Here is a 24,717-nt window from a genome sequence, read left to right as displayed (position 1 = left end):
CTCTGTATTGCAGCATTCTGCAGTCTCTCTTTATTTAAATAATATTTTACTTTTTTATTCTTCTGCCAAAGCAGACAACCTCATATTTTCCCCCATTATACTCTATCTGCCAAATTTTTCCTACTCATTTAACCTATCTATATCCCTTCATGGACTCTTTGTATCCTCCTCGTAACTTGCTTACCTACCTATCTTCGTATCTTAAGCAAATTTGGCTACAATATAGTCAGGCGCTTCATCCAAGTCCATATAAATCATAAATAGATGCCCCATCACTGATCCCTGTGGCACTCCACTGGTTATGGTTTGCCAACCTGAAAATGACCCATTTATCCAAACTTCCAGTTACCTATTAGCCAATCCCCTATCCATGCTAATCCATCACCCCAACACCACGAGCTCTTAACTTGTACAGCAGCCTTTTACGTGGCACCTTATTGAATGCCTTTTGGAATCCAAATACACTACATCTGCTGGTTCCCCTTTATCCTCGCTACATGTTGCATTCTCAAAGAGCTCTAATAAATTTGTCAAACACTATTTCCCTTTCATAAAACCATGTTGACTCTTCCTGATTGTATTTTGATTTTCAAACTGTCTTGCTACTGCCTCCTCAATAGGTTCTAGCATTTTCCTGATGTTCTGTTCATATAAACAACTTCAGATGTATGCTAATTAAATAGGAACATGGGTTTTAACTCTACATTTAGCCCTCAATGTTTTGTAGTACACAGCAAGAAGACAAAGGATTGGACAGTCTCTGCTTTAAATCATCTTCACTGTCAGTAAATATTAATATTTTTGTTCTGGCATATTTCAATCTGTGAATAAGAGTTTGTTGGTCAAAAGGATAGTTCCCTTGGTTTGTTTCAGGGTTGAACTATTTGAGACATTAATCTTAACTGAAAAATCATACTACTTATTGTTATTCCCTTGAGCTATAGTACCATCTGTGATTTATCTGAAAAGCCATGGTAGGTATAGAAACTAATTGCCTGCTGATGAAAGTCAGCTGTCTGAGAAAATTATATAATCAACAGGAAATAGGTTAGAAATAGCCTGTAGGTTGATAGCCCTCTAGCATTGTCCTGGAGTCTAAGAATTAACAAGTAATCTTCAGGACACTACTGTGAGCAATCCAAGAGAAAAATCATAGGAGCATTAAAAATATTTTATGATTATCATATCTTCAAATGCTTACACGTCATGTATGTAATTTCCTAAATCTCCTTTACAACATTGTCAACTTGACCCAATTGATATGAACATCCATTCATTAATTTCCTTGCAGACCTTTTCCAGATTAATTGCATACTCATTTCAGCAAACTAATACACATGGTGCTTAAGGAGTCCCATGCTTGGATCTGTTCAACCTTGGAGCAGTGGAAAGAGTTAGGATATAAGTAGCAGAGTTTAGATGAGCCCAAATGTACAGAGGCTGGCCAGCAGGAAGATTCCAATAGTCTAGAGGTAACTCAGGCATGAATTAGGGTTTCAACAACAGATGGGCTGAGGTGGGGCAGAGACCGGTGGTAATGTTAGAGGTGGAACTAGATGGTCTTGCTGATGGAAAGGATACGAGGTCAGAATTTAGCTTTGGGTCACAGAGGATGCAGAGATTGCAAACAATCTGATTCAATCGGAATCAGTGACCAGGGAAGTGTCTAGGGAACAGAGTTGTGGTGGGAGCCATACAGAGGCTGAGGTCTTTCCACTGTTTAGTTGGAGAAAATTTTGACTCATCTGTAACTAAAGCCAAACTCATCTTGTGTACCAAATTTTATCTGACTTTTGTTATGCTTCCTGTAGAAACCAGTAACTTTTTTAAAAGAATAGAAATTTGAAAACCCAGGTAGTTACTGAAAAAAATGAAATCGCTAGATTTCATAGTTTAAAACAAATGAATTTTACTACATAAGAATCAATAAAAGCAAGCACTATTAGCCAAACATATCTTAGGTAATTATTTATACTTTAAAATCAAAAAGCATAAATGAATCACAATCACATATACTTTAAAACTGAACTGAATCTTCCCTTCTCCACTCTAATCACCCCCCCACCGTCCGAATGTTTTTGCTACTTATCCAGCCTTGAATTTTCCATATCTGCTTGTAAGGTTTGGGATTTCAACTCAAGCCCTCTGCTCCTGGTCCACAGCTGCTGTGCAGCTCCTAGCAAACCCTTTCTTTCCCTTTTGAATCCAGAGCTCACAAACACCAAATTCGATGCTTCCAGAGCTCCACCCCAAAACTTTCTAGAAGAATCCCACAACCTCCTCCCAGAATTCCAACCAAGGTCCCAACCTGAATCACTATCTCTATGGTAACATAATAGCTGGGATGTTGGATGGATACTTACATTAACGTTTAGCTTCAAAACAAAAACTTTAACCCTGAGGTCTGCATGAATAATTCATATCTCTAACAAAGATAGGGCAATCCTCCTTTCACTCAGTCTCTAGTTCTGCAGCTACATGAGCCCAACTGCTGTTTTATGGCTCTCTTCATTCTAACTCTGCCTTTGAGTACAGTAAGAATCTTTTGATATGTAAATTTCTTGGGTGGTCTGGCAACTTCTGAGGTCCAGAATTTTGATTACATTTACAAATTTAAGTTCATCAAAACTGAAATTTCTCTCTAAAATAGTAATATAAACCATGTAACTAGATTGTAATACTTGAATAATTCAACTTTTTTTTTCTAAGAACTAGTTATTTTAATCAATTATTCCAGTTTTCATGACCTGTACCAAATCCAATCACCCTGTATAATTGGATTAAAACGTCATTTACTAGCTGAGATCTTAGGAGCCTGTCACTATTTTTAAAGTCACTGGTCCTCAGGTTTCCTGATAAATAAAAATTCAGTTTTAACTTGATTTAATTTCTAGGTACTTTGGGGGAATTTTAACCCCAAAAATTGGATGAAGGGGTCAAAGTGTTAAGTATGAATCCCAACCCAAAACTGCCTCCAACATGCCCACTCCCAGTTTTAAGGGTTGGGCTTGGGGGAAGGTGGGGGTGGGAGCTGGTGGGGGTGGAAAGAGAATGAGGTGGTGGGCAAGCAACCAGCTCTGAGGAGGAGGATTGGCATTTTTAAATATTATATTGAGACTGTGTGCTTAGTTTATATTAAATATTTGAAAATATTTTATTTGCCCTTGGGAAGCAAGCATCGCTGGCAAGACCAACATTTATTGTCTGTCCTTAATTGCCTATGAGAAGGTGGCTGTCTTGAAGTACACTGCCAATCCAGTTCGGGAGGAAGTTCTGGGATTTAGGCACAGCGACAGTGAAGGATGTAGTTCCAAGTCAGGGTGATATGTTTCTTGGAAGGGAACTTGCAGTTTCTAGTGTTTCCATGAGGCTGTTGTCCTTGTCTTTCAGAGGTCATGGGTTTTAAAGGTGCTGTCGACGGAGCCTTGGTTAGGTGTCGTAGCGCATCTTGTAGATGGTACACACTGCTGCCACTATTCTCAGTGGAGGAGGGAGTGAATGTTTAAGGTGGTGCATGGGGTGCAAATTAAGTGGCTACTTTGTCTTGGATTGTGTCATGCTTCTGGAATATGAGAGCTGTCATCATCTGGGGAAGTGGAGAGTATTCCATCACATTCCTGACTTGTGTCTTGTAGATGCTGGACAGGCTTTGGGGAGTCGAGAGGTGAATTCCTCTGACCTGCTCTTGTAGCTACAATATTTATATGGCTGCTCCAGTTAAGTTCCTGGAGAGTCATTAGCCTCAAGATATTAATGGTGGAGGAAACAGTGATGGTAATGACGTATAAATATCAAGGGAAGATGGTTAGGCGTTCTCTTGTTGGAGATGGTCATTGCCAGGCATTTGTATGGCACAAATGCTTCTTGTCACTTCACCCAAATCTAAGATGTTATCCAGGTCTTGCTGCATGTGGGCATGGACTGTTTCAATATCTGAGGAATTTCCAATGATACTGAACACTGCAATCATCAGATCATATCCCTACTTCTGACCTTACGATGGAGGGAATGTCACTAATGAAGCAGCTGAAAATAGTTGGGGCTAGGACACTGAGGAATTTCTGCAGCTATGCCATGGGCCTGAGATGATTGGCCTCTAATAACATTTGTGCACGGTATGATTCCAACTAGTGAAGAGTCTTCCCCTGAATCACATTGACTTCAGTTTTTCTGAGGCTCCTTGATGCTGCACGTGGTCAAATGCTGCCTTGATGTCAAGGGAAGTCAGAGTTCAGCTCTCTTGTCTACATTTGGACCAGGCTGTAATGAGTTTGGAACTGAGTGGCCCTGGCAGAACCCAGACTGAGCATCTAAAGCAAGTTATTGGTGAATAAGTGGTGCTTGATAGCTCTGTCAACACCTGATGTGTGAGAGCAGGTTGATGGGTCAGTAATTGGCCGAATTGGATTTGACTTACTTTTGTGAACAGAACTTAGCTGGACAATTTTCCACATTGTCAGGCAGATGCCAGTGCTGTAGCTATATTGAAACAGCTTGACTGGAGTCATGGCAGATTCCGGAACAAAAGTCTTCACTTCTACTGCCAGCATGTTGAAAGGGCAGTTAGCCTTTGCTGTATACAGTGCCTTCAGCCATTTCTTGATATCATGTGGAATGAATCAAGTTGCCTGAAAACCATCATGAAACTTAACACTGGGCTTCCTGACCCTCAAGAAACGTGTCTGTTAACCCATACGAGGGACTGCTGAATTAGCAGGTAAATGCTTTTCCACTTAATTACAGGATCCAGCATAACTATTTGGCCGTTCCCCACCTCCCCTGTGATCGGATGATCTGTCATCCAGGGCTTCTGACCCCACTCCTGAATCATTTATTCCAGCCTCTAACATTCCCCCTCCAGTTTCATAACCAAACATGGTTTTGCATAACCAAACAATGGTTTGGTCTTTTTGTTCCAGTAATTGCCTCTTCCTGATAATGTTCTCTTCAGCATACCATCTTTGTCACTTCCTCAGATTTATTCCTCTTGTTAACAATTTAGGAAGAGTGCTTTTCTTGACCAGCAATTCTCTCTTCCAATTTATGCTTATTTACGCGAGAGCAAAGACTTTGTGGGATACCAAAGTTCAAGCCTAAGAACCAGTAATAGAATGATACTAACTTATATTCAGTTTGGAGTTTACTTGGCAATTTAAACACCTGTGTCTGGGTTCAAAGACACTTATGAAGCACCATGGACCTGTTCAAGAGTCAGAGTATCAGTGTACCTGTTGTTAGATGGGTCATTAATGAGAATTAGGTCAGGAGACCTGTGTTGAACCAGCAGAGGCTGATCCAGTAAACGTGCATAGTGGTCTTGGGTGTTAGTAGAATGACCAGTGGATTCAGTGAACCAGCAGAGGGCCAAGGAGTAATGCAAGTGAAACCAAAAGACCAAGAACAGTGAAGTCCAGGGAGCCAGGGATGATGAAGTTTAAACCCACAGATTCATCATAGATAGTGGAGTTGATCTGAGGAATGGCTCTTGAGAGTTGAGGAGCACATAGGGACTGGAGAAGCAGTTGGAGAAGCCAGCCCAACCAAATACAATGGTTGACAGAAAAGCTCTGAAGGATCTATTGAGGCAGTGGCCACAGGAAGCAAATGGAAAACAGCAAAGAGGCATCATGAAGATGTAATCCATCCTGGCCTGTGCTCTCCTGGCCCTTCTCCCTCTGCTCCACAATCAGTGGCACAGCCTTCTGCCATCTCGACCTTACTATCTGGAACTCGCTCAAAACTCACCAACTTGCTACCTATTAGCTTGCAACCTGCACAAAATCTGTCTTTTTGGCTACACTTTGAAATACCTTTGCATGCTTTCTAATTAAAAGATGCCACATAAATGAAAGTTGTTTCAATTGGGATTTTCTAGCTATTGTAGCTGTCATATTTGACTTTAGAGTTAGGGCGTGATTCAGGGGAAGAATTAAGCTGGAGATGAGGTGGCTATAATGCTGAATGGAGTTTGCTTGAGTCCTGCTGAAAAATCACTAGATTTGGCTCATTGATGATCTTTACAAATGCGTTGAATGCACTAAACTGAAATCGGGTTAATCTCGATAGTGTTAGCCAAGATGGTGGTAGCATTACCACCATTTATAACTAACTGTAAATTGGTTTTGAAGGCATAAGTTGAAGTTCTATATTCAAAGTATGAATAGGAAATTAAGATGGTTTGGCATCAAAAAAAGTGGTACATGTTAGAAACACATTAGAGCATCCAACGTTCTTTTTGTGCATGTAATTTTTAATTTTGCTATGGAAGGAATTATCCGAGTTGAAGTATAACTTTTTTTCACTTCTTCCTAGCTTCAGGAATGAAAGTCACAGGCTGTAACTTGGATGAAGCGAATCTTCCCAGTGCCTTGTTATCACCCCTTCTGCCTTCTGTTGTGGTAAAGAAAGAGGCAATGACTCCAATGGATGTGGTATCGAATCAGGCACCATCTACAGTTTTTAAAGTATGATTTCCCACCCAATATGCAGAAGTGCATTTTTTCAATAAGGGGAAAAAAGCTACACAGTTCTTCTGTTTCCCTGTTCTATATAATGCCCTATTCTGGAAGCATACCGCTGTCCTCTCTTTTCCTCCATCATTAGTAGCAGCTTGAATGTTAATACTTTATTCACTGTTAATTTTGCCTTTTCATGTTTATTCCTCTTTGATAAATTTTCAGTAACTCTTCTGTGATCTTAAAATTAAGCTTTTGCTATTTGTGTAGTGAGTTTCAGATTTTGGAAATGTTGAATTTTTGAATCAAGATTTGTCAGTGTGATTTAATTTGCTCAACTAGTCTTTTATTATTAACATTTGTTAATTTGGTTTTGCATGTATGCATTTGCCTTCTGACACTACACAACTACCACCAGTTGCAGTATGTTCCAAACTATCAAACCCATTCGACACTGCAAGGATGTAATATAAGATCTTTCAATTATTTTTTTAATTAGTAAAAAGTAAGGATGTTTATAATAATTTTGCTTTGAGTTAATTTTATGTTTTATTTTGTTCAGACTCAAGAGATGGGGGCAGGACAGCAACCTTTGGAAATCTCTTCAAATGTCAAGGCAGGGGTCCCATTCTCTGCATCTGCCTCTCATCAAGGGGGAGACAGTGAACAGCGCCAGCAAATTCAACCAAATATGTTTCCAAGTACAGATCCCTTGACTACTGTACAGAAACAAGATATTTCTCAGCCATGTACTTTTCAAGCATCAAAATGTTCCAGCCAGCTCCAGAATAATGAAGGTTTGCTTCAGCAAACAACCCAGTTTCACAATGCTCACATATTGCTAGATTCAAGGGAGGTACAACCAAGAGAAATTTTGCAGTCTGGTGCAGCCAAATTATCTTTATCCCAATTGCCTGAGTCTGCACTGCAGCAAAAGCAACATCAGCAGAAACAACAACAACAATCACAGACACAGGCACTGCAGGAGCATTCACCCAACGTATTTCAACCAAGCGGCAACATGTCACAGTTGCAGAATGCTTTGCATTCTATGCAACCAGGAAACTTTCAAACAAATGCCGACAATGGCAGAAGTGACAATGTTAGTCTTGTTCAACAGGCTTTGGATGCTACTCAGCAACAGTTGACCTCTGTGTTATTTACTGGATCTGGCCCATCCGAGTCAATGCAACAGCCTGTGGAACAGTTGCAAGACCAGATGAATGCAGATCTGTTCCATCAAGTAAATGCTATGCAGAGCAACCTCACTCAAGGTCTGTTCTCGAGTTCAGACAACTCATCGCTCCCTAGGTCCGACGGTGTTCTCTCTGGACCTGAGAATTCATTGTCAAATCAACAAGTGTTAGAGTCCTCAACAGGCATGTTGATGGAAATGCAACAGAACATTTGCCCTGGCTCAGGACAACTCCAGTCTGACATGTACCAGTCCTCTAAAGTAATGAGTGTCCAAGGTTCTTTAAATGGAAACCTCCAACAAGCTGATATTTTTCAGCAGACCACTCATGTTATGTCTGGTTTGCAGTCCAATGATGAAAACCAGCATCAAATATCCCATGGTGGATTGTTTTCACCCACTACAACCGTTGCAGGAAATGAAAACAAAGGGAACCCTCAGCAGCAAACTTCTTCCTCAAATGTCTTTCAGTGTTCTAACTCTATGGTTACTGTGGAGGAGGCCTCAGTGCAGGCAAGTCAAAGACAAACAAATATGTTTGAGTCTATTGTGCAGATGCAGCAGAGTGGAGACAGTCAGCCTCAAGTAACTTTGTTTTCTAATTCTGATGGGATGATGCATGTCAAAACCGGTGGCTCTTCGCAGCAATCTGGGATTTTTCAGCAGGGTGGGGAAATGATGTCGATGCAACCTGGAAACTTTTTGCAGCAATCTCATCCATCATCTGAACTGTTCCATCCACAAAATTCCCTAAATCAAGTTCAAAGTGCAGCCCGTTCACAAGAATCACAGTCTGGACTTTTTCATTGCTCGAGCACTGTCCTACAACATCAGAACACTGCTGCTTCCCAGGATCAAGTACAATCAGCATTGTTTCATTCTCAAAACTCACTGGCAGTTCTTCATGGCTCCTCAATTGGCCAAGACCAGCAACAAAGCACTCTTTTTCTTTCTCCAAACTCATTGCCTTCACTTCAAGATAGCAACATGTCACAAGAAAAGCAACAGATAAGTTTTTATTCACCACAGAGCTCGATTGGAACACTCCAGAGTTCAGGAAATCCTGAGCAGCAATCTGTGAATGTCTTTCAGACCCAGACACAAATGCCTCAGATTCAGAGCACCATGATTCCTCAAGAGCAGCAACATCAACAACAGCAGCAGAGCCTTTTCCAACATCAGGTCACTTTGTCCTCTTCCCAGACTAACACTTCTCCACAAAATCAGCAAGCATCAATCTTTCAGACCCAACACACAATAGCTACACTTCACAATAGCACTTCGTCTCAAGACCAACCTCAGAATGTTATTTTTAACTCTCAAAATACAATTTCTCCAATAAATAGCAACATGACTTCCCGGGAACAACAACAGAATGTGCTTTTCAATTCTCAGAATACCATGCCTCCGATGAATACAAATTTGGCTTCCCAAGAGCAGCAGAACCAAACTCTCTTTCATACTCGGCCTAATATGGTATCAGTTAATCAAGAACAGCAACCATCCATGCAATTCCAAAATCAGACTTCAGTTTCTTCACTTCAAAATAGTGGGACACCTCAGGGAGATGAGCAACAGTCATCAGTTTTTCATGGCCAACCTCAAATGCAATTGGTTCAAAGTTCAGGAGATTCCCAAGATCAACAGGTCACATTGTTCATTTCCCAAACTTCAATGTCTGCATTACAAAATGATATGAATCAACAAGAGATACAACAGTCCACTATTTTTAATCCTCAAAATAATGTGCCTGTCCTTCAGACCAACGCGTCTGTAACGGGTCAGCAACAGAGTACACTTTTTCACCCACAAAGAACTATGAATCAGCTTCAAAGTACACCTGCATCAGCTCAACAACCGACTGGCTTGTATTTGTTTGGAATTCAAAATGGTAAGTGTAACTTAAGGATAAGCAACTTTACTGATTGAGTGAAAGCTGTTTGCCTGCCTAATTTACATTTTTTAAAAGTGTATTTTTGCCCCAAATCCATGTTATTTTTATTGGACGCTAATATTTTGCTAACTTTTACCTCTGAATCATAAGGTTCCGGGTTCAAGTCCCACTCCAGGGATTGAGCACAAAAATCAAAGCTGACTCTCTAGTGCAGAACTGAGGGAGTACTGCATGTTTATTCAAGTACCAAGACTCTAGGCAGTCACGAAGGTGAGGGCCAGTCCCCAGTGGACAATTTGTGCAGATCCGGCAGACTCTACAATGCAGAGGCAGTACTGCACGGTTGAGGCGCAGTCTTTCAGATCAGATGTTAAACTGATGCCCCATCTGCCTGCTTGGGTAGATCTAAAAGATCCCATGGCACTATTTTGAAGAAGAGCAGGAGAGTTATCCTGGTGTTCCGGCCAATATTTATTCCTCAGTCAACATAACAAAACAAATTATTTGGTCACTATCACATTGCTGTTTGTGAGAGTTTGCTGTGCACAAATTGGCTGCTACACTTGCTACATCACAAAAGTACTTCATTGGCTGAAAAGTGCTTTATGATGTCCTGTAGTCATTAACATTAGTAATATACAAATCTTTCATTTTTTAACATAGAATTCCTCAATAGGCATATAAATAGTTAAAGGGTGATAAAAGGAATAGGGGCGATGATTAGGAACCAAAAAGGAGATTTATGTATAGAGACAGAGGGTATGGTTCGGGTACTAAACGACTACTTTGGCACCTTCTTCCTTGGTAGTGAAAGAGGTAGTAGTTGAGACATTGGCAGAGCTAAAAAATGAGGAGGAGGGCGTATGAGAAAGGTTGTGTTTAAAGTTGATAAGTCACCAGGAGCAGTTGGGATACACCCAAGGCTTTTGAGGAAAGTAGAAGTGGAAATTGCAAAGAAATTGGCTATAATCTCCCTCCTTTGGTACAAGGATGGTGCCAGAGGACTGGAGAATTACAAATGTTACTCCGTTGTTCAAAGAAGTGCGCATAGATAAACCCAGTAACTACAGGCCAGTTAATTTATCCTTGGTGGTGCAAAGGGTATTAGAAACTATAATCCTGGATAAAATGAACATTCACTTGGACAAGGGTGAGTTAATTAAGGAAAGTCAGCATGGATTTATTCAGGACATATTCTATTTAACTAACTTAATTGAGTCTTTTGGTGAAAGGAAATAATGGCAGCATGGTTATGAGCTCAGTTGAATGATCGGAACTATAGAGCAGGAGTGAACGGTTGTTTATTGGACTGGAGGATGGCATGTAGTCGGGTTTTCCGGCTTTTTTTTCCTTCATGGGATGTGTGGATATCGCTGGGTAGGCCAATATTTGTTGCCCATCCATAACTACCCTTGAAGGTGGTGGTGAGATGCCTTCTTGAACCGTTGCAGTCCATGTGCAGGTACACCCACAATACTGTTGGGAATGGAGTTCCAGGATTTTGACCCAAGAACAGTGAAGGAATGACGATATATTCCCAAGTCAGGATGGTGTGTGGCTTGGAAGGGAACTTGCAGGTGGTGTCCCTGTGCATCTGCTGCTCTTGTCCTTCTAGGTGACAGAGGTCCTTGGTTTGGATGGTTCTGTTAAACGAGCTTTAGTGAGTTGCTGCAGTACATTTTGTAGACAGTACACACTGCTACCACTCTGCATTGGTGGTGGAGGGAGTGAATATTGAAGGTGGTGGATGGGGTGCCAATCAAACAGGCTGCTTTGTCCTTCTTGAGTTGCACTCATCCAGCCAAGTGGAAAGTATTTCATCACACTCCTGACTTGTGCCATGTAGATGGTGGACAGGCTTTGGGGAGTCAAGAGGTGAGTTACACACCACATAATTACCAGCCACTGACCTGCTCTTGTAGCCACGGTATTTATAAGTCTGGTCCAGTTCGGTTTCTGTTCACTGGTTACTCCCAGGATGGTAGCGGGGGGTTCAGTGATGGTAATATCATTGAATGTCATTGGGAGATGGTTGTGTTCTCTCTTGTTGGTCATTGCCTGGCAACTTGTATGGTGCGAATGTTACTTGCCACTTTTCAGTCCAAGCCTGAATATTGTCCAGGTCATGCTGCATATGGGCATGGATTGCTATCTGAGAAATCAAAAATGGTGCTAAGCATTGTGCAATCATCAGCACATCCCCAATTCAGATCTTAGGATGGAGGGAAGGTCACTTGTTATGATCCCAGCTGACATTACAACTGGACAAGCCTGATCCCAGAGTGGAACCCGGTTTAATTGATCCTAACTTTTATTTGTTTGTTTAGATGCATGGAGAGTAGCTACTGAACAGAGTTACCGGAGTCAGCTGATGAACTTTTAACAAAAGAATAAAACATTTATTAAACAAGAAAAGATTAACTATCTTAGAACATGCCTTCATCCACAACTATACCTTTTACAGATATATACAGATTAGTAAGGATAACACAAGTTACAAAAGCTGTCTTATACTCTAATGTTCACAGTAAGTACAGTCCATGTAAACTAATTGGTGTCCTGTGGTCAGGCACACCACACTCTGAAACCAAGTGACAGATGCCACTCCAAATAGATGTTATGGATCTCTCTTCAACTCCCCCCAGACGCTTGTCACACCATGAGCCAGCTGGTCTCCCTGAACTCCATCTTTCACATGAGGGTTTCCACTCTCCAAGAACTCGATTTGGAATAGTCTCCCAAACTGATTCTTTCCCACAGACGCCTTCTGCAAGGGTCCACCTCAGGGGTTTTGAACTCTCCTTGCGATGTTCCTCTCCCCGAGTCACCACATGCATGCAAGCTTTCTTCTGCACACTCACTCTCACTGACTTCAGCTGTCAACAACACACTACTTCACATGCCCATAGCGAAGGGTTACAGACCTTCAGCTGTCTCTTGGACTTTCAGACTTCTCACAAGCCATTTTTGTTTTAAATCTGCTTCCTGCAGCTTTTCTCTTAAAGCATGAAGTTTGGAGCCTTCCTCTGCACCTCACTATTACCTTCACTTAATAGGACCTTTCCATCATTGGGCTAGAAGGTGGTCTTGGGACTTTCTCCTGTTTCACTCACCTGGACTTGGACTTCGTTCTTTGGGTAAACCTGCTTCTGCTGGCAACTGTTTCTAACTGAACTCAAACTGCTTCTAGTTTTCTGTCTGTGTGTGTGTGTGTATGTGTATGGACCCTGCCTCTTTGGGCCCCTGTTGCTAGGCAACAGCACAGTGTTTTTTTTCTACTCTTGTGTTTGCTTTAACTTCTCCCCAAGAGTCGTAAAACTCATTAGGAATGCAGGTATACAAACCGCCTTAGACCTACTGTCACCCTCAAAAATGAAACTAAATCCCAGGTTTCATTTTTTAACCCACAAATAGAAAAAATAAATTAAACTTCGACTTAAAGGTATACCTTATTCTTAGCATACCAAAATACAGATATAACTTATTTAAACTATCTCTATTTCCTAACACATTGATGAAGCAACTGAAGATGATTTAGCCTAGGACAGTACCTTGAGGTAACTGAGGAACTACCACAACCACCTTCCTTTGTGCGAGTTATGGAGAGGTGTCGTGTGTTCTCTCCCACCCTCCCTCCCCACAACTGCACAATGTCAAGTGTAGTCACTCTCTCTCTCTTCATCCATGGGGTTCAGCTCTTTTGTCCATGTTTGAACCAAGGCTGTAAATGAGGTCAGGAGCTGAGTGGTCCTGGCAGAACCCAAAGTAAGCATCAGTGAGCAGGTTACTACTCAGTAAATGCCGCTTGATAGCACTGTTGATCACCTCTTCCCTCACTTTGCTGATGATCATGAGGATGGGAAGGTAATTGGTGGGGGTTTGATTTAGCATGCTTTTTCTGGACAGGATATATCTGGGCAATTTTCCATATGCCAGGTAGATGCCAGTGTTGTAACTGCACTGGAGCAGTTTGGTTAGAGGAGTGGCTAGTCCTGGAGCACAGGTATTCAGTACTACTGCAGAAATGTTGTCAGGACCCATAGCCTTTGCAGTATCTAGTGCCTTCAGCCATTTCTTGATATCACGTGGAGTAAATTGAATTGACTGAAGATTGGCATCTGTGGGGGAGCTGAGGAGGCTGAGATAGATCATCCACTCAGCACTTTTGACTGAAGATGGTTGCAAATGCTTCAACCTTGTCTTTCACACTGCTGTGCTGAGCTCCTCCATCATTGAGGAGGGATATTTGTGGAGCCGCCTCCAGTGAGTTGTTTAATTATCCACCATCATTCACGACTGGATGTGGCAAGACTGCAGAGCTGAAATCTGATCCATTGATTTTAGGATCACTTAGCTCTGTCTGTCCCATGCTGCTTCTTCTGTTTAGCACGTAAGTAGTCCTGTGTTGTAGCTTCTCCAGGTTGGCACCTCATTTTTTTGGTATGCCTGGTGCTGCTCCTGGCGTATCCTCCTGCACCCTTCATTGAACCAGAATTGATCCACTGGCTTGATGGTAATGGTAGAGGTGAGGGATATACCGGACCATGAGGTTACAAATTGGTTGTTTTAGGACCACTGCTTCTTGATCTATATTAATAACTGAGACTTGGGTGTGCAGGATACAGTTTCAAAGTTTGCAGAAGACACAAAACTTAATATACTTCAAGAGGATACGGATAGACTGGTGGAAATGTTAAGCAGAGAAGCATGAAGTGGTACACTTTGGAAGGTGGCAGACGTGGTACATTTTGTAATGCAGAACAAGGAGAGGCAATGTAATATAAAGGATGCAATGCTAAGGGAGGTGCAGGAACAGAGGCTCCTCGGTGGGATATGTGTGTATAAATCATTGAAGGTGGCATGACAGGTTGAGGAAGCAGTTAATAAGGCATATGGGATCCTTGGCTTTATAAATAGATGTGTAGTACAAAAGCAAAAAGTTACGGAAACCTTTATAGAACGCTGGCTTGGTCTCGACTGGAATATTGTGTCCAATTCTGAGCACCACATTTTTTGAAGGATATGAAGACCATAGAGGATTCAAGAAAAATTTAAGAATGAGAAACTTCAATTACATGAATAGATTGGAGAAGCTTGGTGCTCTTTTCCTTCAAGAAGATTTGATAGAGATGTTCATAATCATGTGGGGTCTGGACAGAGTGGATAGGAAGAAACTGTTCCATTGGCAAAAGAGTTGAGAAGCAGAGGGCACCGATTTAAGGTGATTGGCAAAAGAACCAAAGGCTACATTAGGTAAAACTTCTTTACGCAACAGATGGCTAGTATCTGGAATGCTCTGCCTGTATGTGCGGTGGGGGTAGATTTAATTGTGGTTTCAAAAGGGATTGGAATAATTAAAGAGAAAAAAAACTTGCAGGTGTGTGGGAAAAGGCTGGGCAATAGGATTTGCTGACATGGACTTGACAGGCTAAATGGCTTCTGCTGTGAGATCGGTAAGATGTGCTAAAGCCAGATATTGGGGGTCCCCCCCAAAGACCGGCTTCCAGTCAGGTGGGGAACAGAATGCTGGAGGCCACAGGACAAATTAAATGCGTTCCACCATCCCTAATGGGCTAGGGGGAGCAGTCCCAGAATGGGGAGAAATCAGACTTATTTTTGGGGGAAGTCTGGGGTGGGAGAATTGGGGGAGGTCTGGGGTGGGAGGGGTTTGGAACCTGAAGCAGCGTGGTGGGGTTGGGGTCGTTGAGAGTGCAGTTGGAATCAGCTGGGGCTGGGGAAGGAGGGTTAGAATTGGAGACAGGGAGGTTGTGGAATTGAAGGCCTCACTGAATTGGGGATGAGACCACCTTGTGGTTTTTAGAATTGGAGGCTTGAGTGGTTCGGGGTGGTGTGGTTACAATCAAAGACCTTGAGGGTAGGTGGAAATCAAAGATTGGGAGGGAAAGATCAGAGGCCTCATATGGAAGGTTATGGGGTTGTTGCCTGACAACAGGGTTTGCCCAAGCAGGCACACATGCTAGATCCAGCAGGGGAATGTAAAGGCACTCACTTCCTGCATCTGGTAGCCCCCACCCTGGTATAGCTGCTGGGTTTCCTGAGCAACCCAGTTCCCTCCAACTAAATTTGAAAATTTTGCAGCCTCATTGTAATATTTTAATATGCCAACCCTCCTCCTTGGAGCAGGTTGGTTAACTGCCCATCTCCCCTCCTCTATTAAAACCAAAAGTAGGCAGGTTGGTGTCAAGATTCTGATTAAGACGTCAGCACCCTGCCACCCCTGCCCCAACGCAAACCCACTTGCTTTTTGTGGTTAAATTTCCCCCTAATGTGCTGGTGGAACAATTACCAATGAGTGGAGTACCCCTATTGGGACAGTGGGATTTGCAGATGCTGACTTATACAGATTTATCATTTTCTATTTGTTTGCAATTCATTTTTCGATGCTTTTTTTCATGTGCAATCCTACATACACAGCCCAGAAATATTCCATAAAAGTGTGATAAATGTGAAGATACTATTTAGACATGTAGCATCCCAAAGATTATTTAACTAGGAATAAATTCCCAAGACCCCAACTGGACATTGGCTGATTTGACATAATTATGAGCTGTAGTTTGCTACAAAATGTTTGAAAGACAGATTTGCCTATGCAACACCACCAACTTCTGGTTTTAACAAAGTTTGGAAGGTGTACACCTTTGATGTAATAAAAAATCCAGAGGCCCTTGACAGAATCTTTATGAAATGAAATTTGATATCTAATCACATAGGAGATACTAAGGCATATTGGTCAGAGATTGGTTTTAAGAAGCATCTTAAAGGAATAAAGTGAGGTGGAGGTGGAGAAGTTTAGGGAGAGAATCCCAAAATTTGGGGCCTTGGCAGCTAAAGGTATGGCCACCAGTGGTGAAATGATTAAAATCAGGAATGCTCAAGAGGCAGATATTTCAAATGTTAATGGGGCTGAAGGAGATTTACAGAGCCAGGAAGGGGCGAAACCGTGAAAGGATTTAAAAACAAGAGTGAAAATTTTAAAATAGAAGCATTGCTTAACTGGGAGCTAATCCTAGGCAATATTCCCTTTCAAGTTTAAAAAAAACTCAATAAAAACAATGGTTTTTCACTTCCGTGTATTGGGCACCATATCACATTATCCAGGTGGATACCAGTTAGATATTTCCTCTGGATGCAAAGTAAGTGGCAAGGGGTTATCAATTCAGAATGAGGAAGAGATTTTAAAAGGAATTCCTTTTAAAAGGGAATGGAATACTTTACCAATGGAGTGGTTGTGGTGGAAAACTTCACAGCTGTTAAGGGAAAAATTTGATAAATACTTGAAGCAGAGGAACATCAAGGGCAGTGAGATTAGATGTAGGAAAAGGGAGATTGGTGACTGGCTGTGTTTGAGCTACATGGAACAAAAAGAATAGGAACACAGGAGTTCATCGAGCTTGCTCCGCCATTCAATTGGATCATGGTTGATCTACCTCAATGCTACTTTCCCGCTATATTCCTATATCCCTTGATGTCATTAGTAACCAGAAATCTGTCGATTTCTGTCATGAACGTGCTCAGTGATTGGCTTCCATGGCCCTTTGGGGTAGAGAATTCCAAAGATTCACCAACCTGTAAGTGAAAAAAATTCCTCCTCGTCACGATCTTAAACGGCCTGCCCCTTATCCTGGGATATGTCCCCTGGTACTAGACCCACCCACCACCAGTCAGGGGAAACATCCTATCTACACCTAAACTGTAACGCCCTATAGGAATCTTGTAAGTTTCAATAAGATCTCCTCTTATTCTTCGAAACTGTGGAAAATACAGGCCCACCTTCCTCAGTCTCTCCTGGTAAGACAGTCCCACCATCCCAGGGATTAGTCTGATGAACCTTGTCGCACACCCCCTATGGCAAGTGTATCCTTCCTTAGATAAGGAGACCAAATTGCACACACTACTCCAGGTACAGTCCCACCAAGACTATATACAATTGCAGCAAGACATCTTTACTCCTATACTCAAACCCCCTTGTGATGAAGGCCAACATACAATTTGCCTTCCTAATTGCTTGCTGCACCTGCATACCAGCTTTTAGTGACTCATAAACAAGGACACCCAGGTTCCTTTGGACATGAACACTTCCCAACCTTTCACCATTTAAGAAATATCCTGCCTCTGTTTTCTTCTACCAAAGTTCTGGTTACCACATTATAGGAAGGATGTGATTGCACTGGAGGGGGTGCAGAGGAGATTCACTAGGATGTTGCCTGGGATGAAACCTTTAAGTTATGAAGAGAGGTTGGATAGACTTGGGTTGTTTTCATTGAAGCAGAGAAGACTGAGGGGCGACCTGATCGAGGTGTAAATGATTATGAGGGGCAGGGACAGGGTGGAGAGGGAGCAGCTGTTCCCCTTAGTTGAAGGGTCAGTCACAAGAGGACATAAGTTCAAGATGAGGGGCAGGAGGTTTGGAGGGGATGTGAGGAAAAACTTTTTTACCCAGAGGGTGGTGATGGACTGGAATGTGCTGCCTGGGAGGGTGGTGGAGGCGGGTTGCCTCACATCATTTTAAAAAGTACCTGGATGAGCACTTGGCATGTCATAACATTCAAGGCTATGGGCCAAGTGCTGGTAAATGGGATTAGGTAGTTAGGTAGGTCAGGTGTTTCTCACATTTCGGTGCAGATTTGATGGGCCACAGGGCTTCTTCTGCACTGTGAGATTCTGTGAAAGTGGATAACTTCAGACTTATTGACATTATATTCCATCTGACATGTTCTTGCCCATTCACATAGCCTGTCCAAGTCCCCTTGAAGCCTTCTTGCATCCTCCTAACAACTTATATTCCCACCTAGTTTTGTATGAAATTTGGAAATATTACATTTGGTCCCCACATCCAAATCATTGATCTAGATTGTGAACAGCTGTGGCCCAGCAATGAACCTTCCAGTACCCAACAATGAACAGCCTGCCACCCTGAGAATGGTCCATTTATTCCTACTCTTTGTCTGTTAACCAATTCTCAATTGATAGCAGTACATTACCCCCAATCCTATGTTCTCTAATTTTGTTTACTAACCTGTGTGGGACCTTATCAAAAGCTTTCTGAAACTCCCAAGTACATCATCTCCACTGGTTCTCCTTTATCTATGCTACAAATAGCATCCTCAAAAAGCTCCAGTTGGTTTGTCAAACATGATTTCCCTTTCATAAATCCTTGTTGACTCTGCCCAATCATATCATTATTTTTCAACTGTCTAGTTATCACATTCTTTATAATAGATTCTAGCAATTTCCCTATAACGGACATCAAACTAACAGGCCAGTAGTTTTCCGTTTTCTCTCTCTCTTCTTAAATAGTGGGGTTACATTTCTACGGTTGATTCGCCTTTCCTGTTGAGTTTGTGTGTCTTAGAGGAGTGTATATTTGTTGTAGACCATGTAATACTACTATAAATACTATCAATTGTCTATCTACCATAAAAATTTTTTAGTGTATTTTCCCAATCCACCATTGCGACCTTGCCCGTCATATCTTCATAGCTCCCATTGTTCAGATTTAAGACCCTCGTTTTAGAATGAACTATATCACTTTCAAACTTAAATGTAAGATTCTATCATACTATTGTCACTATTTCCCAAAGGCTCCTTTACAGCAAAGTTATTAATTAGCCCTTTGTCATTATATAATACTAAATCTAAAATAGCTCAATCCCTAGTTGATTCTTCAACGTACTGTTCCAGAAACCATCTCATATATACTCCAGGAATTCGAACTCCACAGCACTAGTTCTAATTAGATTTACTCAATCTAAATATAAACTGAAGTCGCCCATTATTATTGTATTATCCATGTTACATGCAGCGCTAATTTCCTGATGTATACTGTGCCCAACGTTACCAATACAGTTTGGTGGCCTATAAACAGCTCCCACCAATGCTTGCTGTCCTTTCCTGTTTCTTAGCTCCATCCAAACTGATGCTACATCTTAGATCAAAGCATTAAGATCCTCTCTCACAAATGTACTGATCTCGCCTCTTATTAACAGTACTACCCTACTTCCTTTTTGCCTATCCATCCTAAATGATGAATATCCTTGAATATTTAGTTCCCAGTCTCAGTCCCCCGTAACCAAGTCTCTGTAATGGCAATTACATCACACCCATTCACCTCTATTTGTGCCTTCAAATCATCTATCTTGTTGCAAATGTTGCATGCAATCAGAGCGCCCTTTGCTTTGTCTTTAACATTATTCCACTTTCTGATCCTATTTGATGCTTGCCTTTACTACTTCTGCCTTCTAGTTTCGCTTACTACTTTTCTATTCCCTGTTACCAGTTTTGCTTCCCTCCAATCTGAGCTCCCTCTCAGGTTCCCATCCTTCTGCCAATCTAGTTCAAACCCTCCCCAACAGCACTGGCTCACTCCCTGTGAGGATGTTAGCCTTAGTCCTGCTAAGGTGCAACCCGTCCATCTTGTACAGGTCCCACCTGTCTCAGAAATCTGATGCCTTCCCTCTTGTACTGATTTTCCAGTCACGTGTTCAATCGCTCGTACCTCCTATTCCTATGCTAACTAGCACATGGCACTGAGAGTAATCCTCAGATTACTGCTTTTAAGGTCCTGTCTTTTCACTTCTTTCTTAATTCCCAAAAATCTGCTTTCCGGACTTCATCCATCCTCCTACCTATGTCTTTGGTACTAATGTGGACCTCAACCTCTGGCTGTTCACCCTCTCCCAGAAGAATGGCCTGCAGCTACTGTGTGACATTTTTGACCCTAGCAGCAGAGAGGCAATATGCCACCCGAGTCACATTTATGGCTGCAGAAACACTGGTCTGTTCCCCTAACTAATGAACCCCCTATCACTATTGCTGTTCCACACTCCTTCCCTCCTATGCAGCTGAGCTATTTATGGTGCCATAGACTTGGCCGTTGCTGCACTGCTGTGGCAGTCACCGATTCTCTCTCTGCCTGCATGCTCCTAACCTACAATATGACCATCTCCCTAAACATGCTATCCTCATAGTTCTCTCCCTCGCTGATGCACCACAGTGACTCCAGCTGCTGTTCAAGTTCTGAAATGCAGAGCTTGAGCTTCTACAGCCAGTGACATTTCCTTCAGATGTTTGTCTAGAACAAATGGTTCATCCATGACTTCCCACTTACCAGAGGATGCACATTCCACCCAGCTGAGTGCACACCTTGACACTATCTATTATAAGTAGAATAATTAGCAGTTACTCACCAATACAGCTTCTTCTCCTGTACCAAAGTAAGAACCAAATACTGGAGGCTGTAAAGGTAGAAAAAGAAAGCAGAACCTCCTTCCTCACTCTCCAAACTCCCAGCTGCTCTCACTGTCAAGTCTCAGAGACCCCTGTATTTTTACTAGCTGAGGCTCAGATGAGTCAGCTCTGCTATACCTACAGAAACCAGATTAAGCTAGTTACCTAATTAAATACAACTGCTGTTTAGTAGAGAGCTTGTTTATTCCTGTTTAAGACTGGCACAATTTAAACTTAAACAAGGTGTACTGATGAATTCAAGCCTCACTTGGATAAATAAGATTGGGTATATTGATATAATCAAAGTATCCAGTTTGGTAAACTTGTTAAGAATTTATGATAACCATTCTAATGTCATTGTTTGATGTAATCTCTTTCCCTTCCCCTCCCCTCTTTCTTTAAAAAAAGGATATTTTCTTATATGTCCTTAGACCCTGAATTACTGCTGGCTGAAAGGTCAGGCTGGCAACCTATTTCTAAGTCTGTGCCCTTGGAAAACCTGCTAGAAAGTGCACAATTAGTGTACTTGTTGGCTACTTATTTTTAATCATTAAATAAAAATCCTCTCCTGTTTGGAAAAGCTCTTATTCTACACTGATAGCATCTTCCATTGCATGTATGAAGTGGTACATTAGCTTTAGTTTGTTTGCTGCAAGCACATTTTGTTGTCTAGTACTGAGAACTGACAAAGTAAATAAATTAATTCATTGCTTGGACCAGTTTCACATCAACTAAATTTTTTGATATGTCTACTGTGGCTGAGCGCCTTACATACAGAGGGATAAAGCATTGGAAGTTGTTTACGATAATGTTTATTCCAATTCTGAAGGAGATGTGTGTAACTCATTTGAGGCTTGGGTATTCAAAAAGTAATTACAATTGAATTGAGGTTTCCTTAATGAGTGGAACAAAACCTCACTTTAAAGCTTCCTCAGCAGTGAAACAATTTTATGTTTTGCTTTTTTAAAAACTTTAAACTTTTCAGTGTTGATGTTTTGGTCTATCATTGTGCAGTTTATTCCTTTGCAGAGCAGAGTACAAGGTAAAGTACAGATGATGCTTGCTTGTGCTAGTGCAAAGTCCTTGGAATTATTTCAACTACCCATGGTTTACAGAGAAATAATTTACAGTCAGGTTATTTAACATGTGAATAAATTCCATATTTCATCTTTGAGTTGGCCACCTTGGAAATGGGCTTTTCTGAGCTGTGTCCAAACCTTTGCCGATATCACTCTTGAAGTTTCTTCAGAATTGTCTGCTTCTTCTAAATGTAGAGAAGCACCTTACCTGTGTTCATTTTTTTTTTACTGACATTGCATTCAAGACGAGGAATGGTTTGTTAGAAATAAAAACAGAAAATGCTACAAAGTGTCAGTGGCTCAGGTAACGTCTGTAGTAAGAGGAACCAAGTTAATGACCTTTCATCGGAACTGGAAGAAGCGATGTAACAGGTTTTTAATAAGTTACTGAGGCAGGGAAAGGAGGATGAGGGGCTGGGAGGGGATTGCCAGTAAGAACAAAAGAAAAGATTTATTCACCTTAAGGTAAGGATTAGAATACTACTTTGTTATGGTGGAAACATATATAAAATCTTATTTACACAGATTGTGGACAGTTAATGAGCATAACGAATGTACCCCAGCCATGCCCTACTGGACCATCTACTTTGTCTGATCAACTCCTCGTGATAAGCCAGCCAGGGCAGGCACAGACTGAAGGACAAGCCGTTTCTACACTTCTCCCACAGCAGATGACTGACACAAGGCAACTATCGTCTACCATTACTGCTGAACAGAACATGGAGAAGATTGATGACATCCTCGTGACTTTACAGAACCAGGGAAGCAACATCAGCCGAACTTTTAATCCATAGGTAGGATGAATTTGGATACTGTGTACAAAGGCATTTTTCTACCTATGTAATGTATAAATAATATCGGCATGCTACATTTATGCTCAGGTCTTAACTTTCAATAGTAATTATGTGCATGTTAAACATGTAATTTTTCTGATTCCTGTTTACTGATAATGAATGTAGCATGCAAAAATACAGGATCCAAAAAATCCACAGGATGAACTCCCTAATGAAATTTTCAGGATCTGCAAATGCTACCTAATTAACTTGGGACCAGTGGGCCACCTTCCCACCCCTTCAACCCTATCCCCATGGAAACTTTGACTTGGATTCTGTGTGTGTGGTTGTCCAGCATTGTTCCCCTTAGTTTGCTGAGCAAGGGGACCAATCTGCACCTTCCTTTTGGTGGGGGGGGGGGAATCCTCTTCAAGGGTCCAGCCCTCCACTTAAATGGCATACCAGCCATCAGAAAAAAGCCCCTACAGAATCAGAAATAGAAATTCCTGCTATAAAAATTCCCACCTTGGCTTGATCCCTACCTGTCTTTTAACTTATAAAAATCAACAGAGGTTTTGTTCTTTTCAAGGTAGCCTGAAAATGGTCAAGAATTGGCAATCCTGGATTTCTGCTCTCTTTCTGGGATTTCGGCTGGTTTCCAGCCAGAGTTTCAGCAGAAAACCAGCAGAATGCACATGAAATTTTGGGATTTCAGGCCATGTTTTGTTATGTCTTCAAAAATCAAATTGTGGTAGATAGGGATTATATTTTGAACGGCTAATTCAGCAGGAGATAACAGATCTTAGTCAGAAACTGACAAAAGTATTACTTGCACTTATTGATTAATAATGACAACACTGTATACACCAGGAATTTTCTTTTTTTATAAAATGCTCTTTGTATTTACTCAATGTTCTTTGCATTTCCTCAATTTTATTGATGCAACCATGTGCAAGCACACGTGAAGCCTAATTTTGATTCAGGCTTAGTAAATAATGGCGTATTTGTTTGAAAAAACTTGCATTTTTATAGCATCTTTTATGCCATCAAGGCATCCCAAAGCACTTCACAGCTAATCATAGAATGGTTACAGCACAGAAAGAGGCTATTCGGCTCATCACATAGGTGCAGGCTCTGAGAGAGGAACTCGGCTAGTACCACTTATTGTCTTTTTCCTGTTGCCCTGCAAATCTTTTCTCTTCAGATAATTAGCCAATCCCCTTTTGAAAGTCACGATTGACTTTGCCTCCAGCGCACCCTCAGACAGTGCATTCCAGATCCTAACTACTCATTGTGTGAAATGTTTTCTTCATGTCACCTTTCGTTCTTTTGCGAATCACTTTAAATCGCTGTCCTCTGACTCATGACCCTTTCGCCAATGGGAACAGTTTCTCCCTATCTATTCTGTACAAACCCCTCATGATTTTGAACACCCCTCAATCTTCTATATAGAGAACAACCCCAGCTTCTCCAGTCTGTCCTCGTAACCAAAGCCCCTCATCCTTGGAACCATAAGTTCTTTCTGCACCCTTTCTAATGTCCTCACATCCTTCCTAAAGTATGGTATCTCTGTTATCATCGTTGTGGGTCTTAAATTAGGTTAGCTTTGGTAAGGATCAATAGAGACTGTTGAATGCAAGTCTGTTCTAAACTTTACCTTTTATTGAACATTCTAATTACTGTATATGAAGTACAAGGCTTAGCATGAGTCTTCACATAGAATTATCTCTCAGCATACTCTGTCATGTGATCTTGCATTACTAATGTTGACTGCCTATTTAACATTAACCCTTTACACCACATCTACCCCCAAGTCTCTGATCCTATTAAATACATTATTTATATTATCCTACATCTTTCCCTGAAGCCTCTGCCTTCATCCCCAGTTCACAGAGATAGGCGTTATGGTGGTTTCATCAATCTCCCAACCTTGTTTTCAGCTCTCTGAGGATGTACAGGATTCACATTTTCCATGTTCTCTCTTGAACTCAGTTGAGTAGTATGTAAACCATCAGAGACTACCTGTTCAGGTTGTCTTCCTGATCATGGTAGTCGGTCCATTACACTGCAAGTG

The 24,717-nt window shown here is 41.5% G+C and overlaps 1 protein-coding gene across 2 annotated transcripts in view; it reads left to right on the top strand.

Moving 5' to 3' along the window:
- The window catches only part of nfat5b (nuclear factor of activated T cells 5b), a 200,039-nt gene that overhangs the window by 144,616 nt on the left and 30,706 nt on the right, over positions 1-24,717 (top strand). For both annotated transcript variants that reach the window (XM_041190961.1, XM_041190962.1), the window contains exons 11-13: positions 6,313-6,464; positions 7,018-9,541; positions 22,396-22,664. In XM_041190961.1, the coding sequence (XP_041046895.1) occupies positions 6,313-6,464; positions 7,018-9,541; positions 22,396-22,664 (2,945 nt within the window). The remainder of the gene's footprint in view (positions 1-6,312; positions 6,465-7,017; positions 9,542-22,395; positions 22,665-24,717) is intronic.

Source organism: Carcharodon carcharias, chromosome 7 (assembly GCF_017639515.1).
Source record: "Carcharodon carcharias isolate sCarCar2 chromosome 7, sCarCar2.pri, whole genome shotgun sequence".
NCBI classification, from domain to species: Eukaryota; Metazoa; Chordata; class Chondrichthyes; order Lamniformes; family Lamnidae; genus Carcharodon; species Carcharodon carcharias.
Note: the sequence above shows the minus strand (reverse complement) of the source record. Positions and strands in the feature narration are given on the sequence as shown.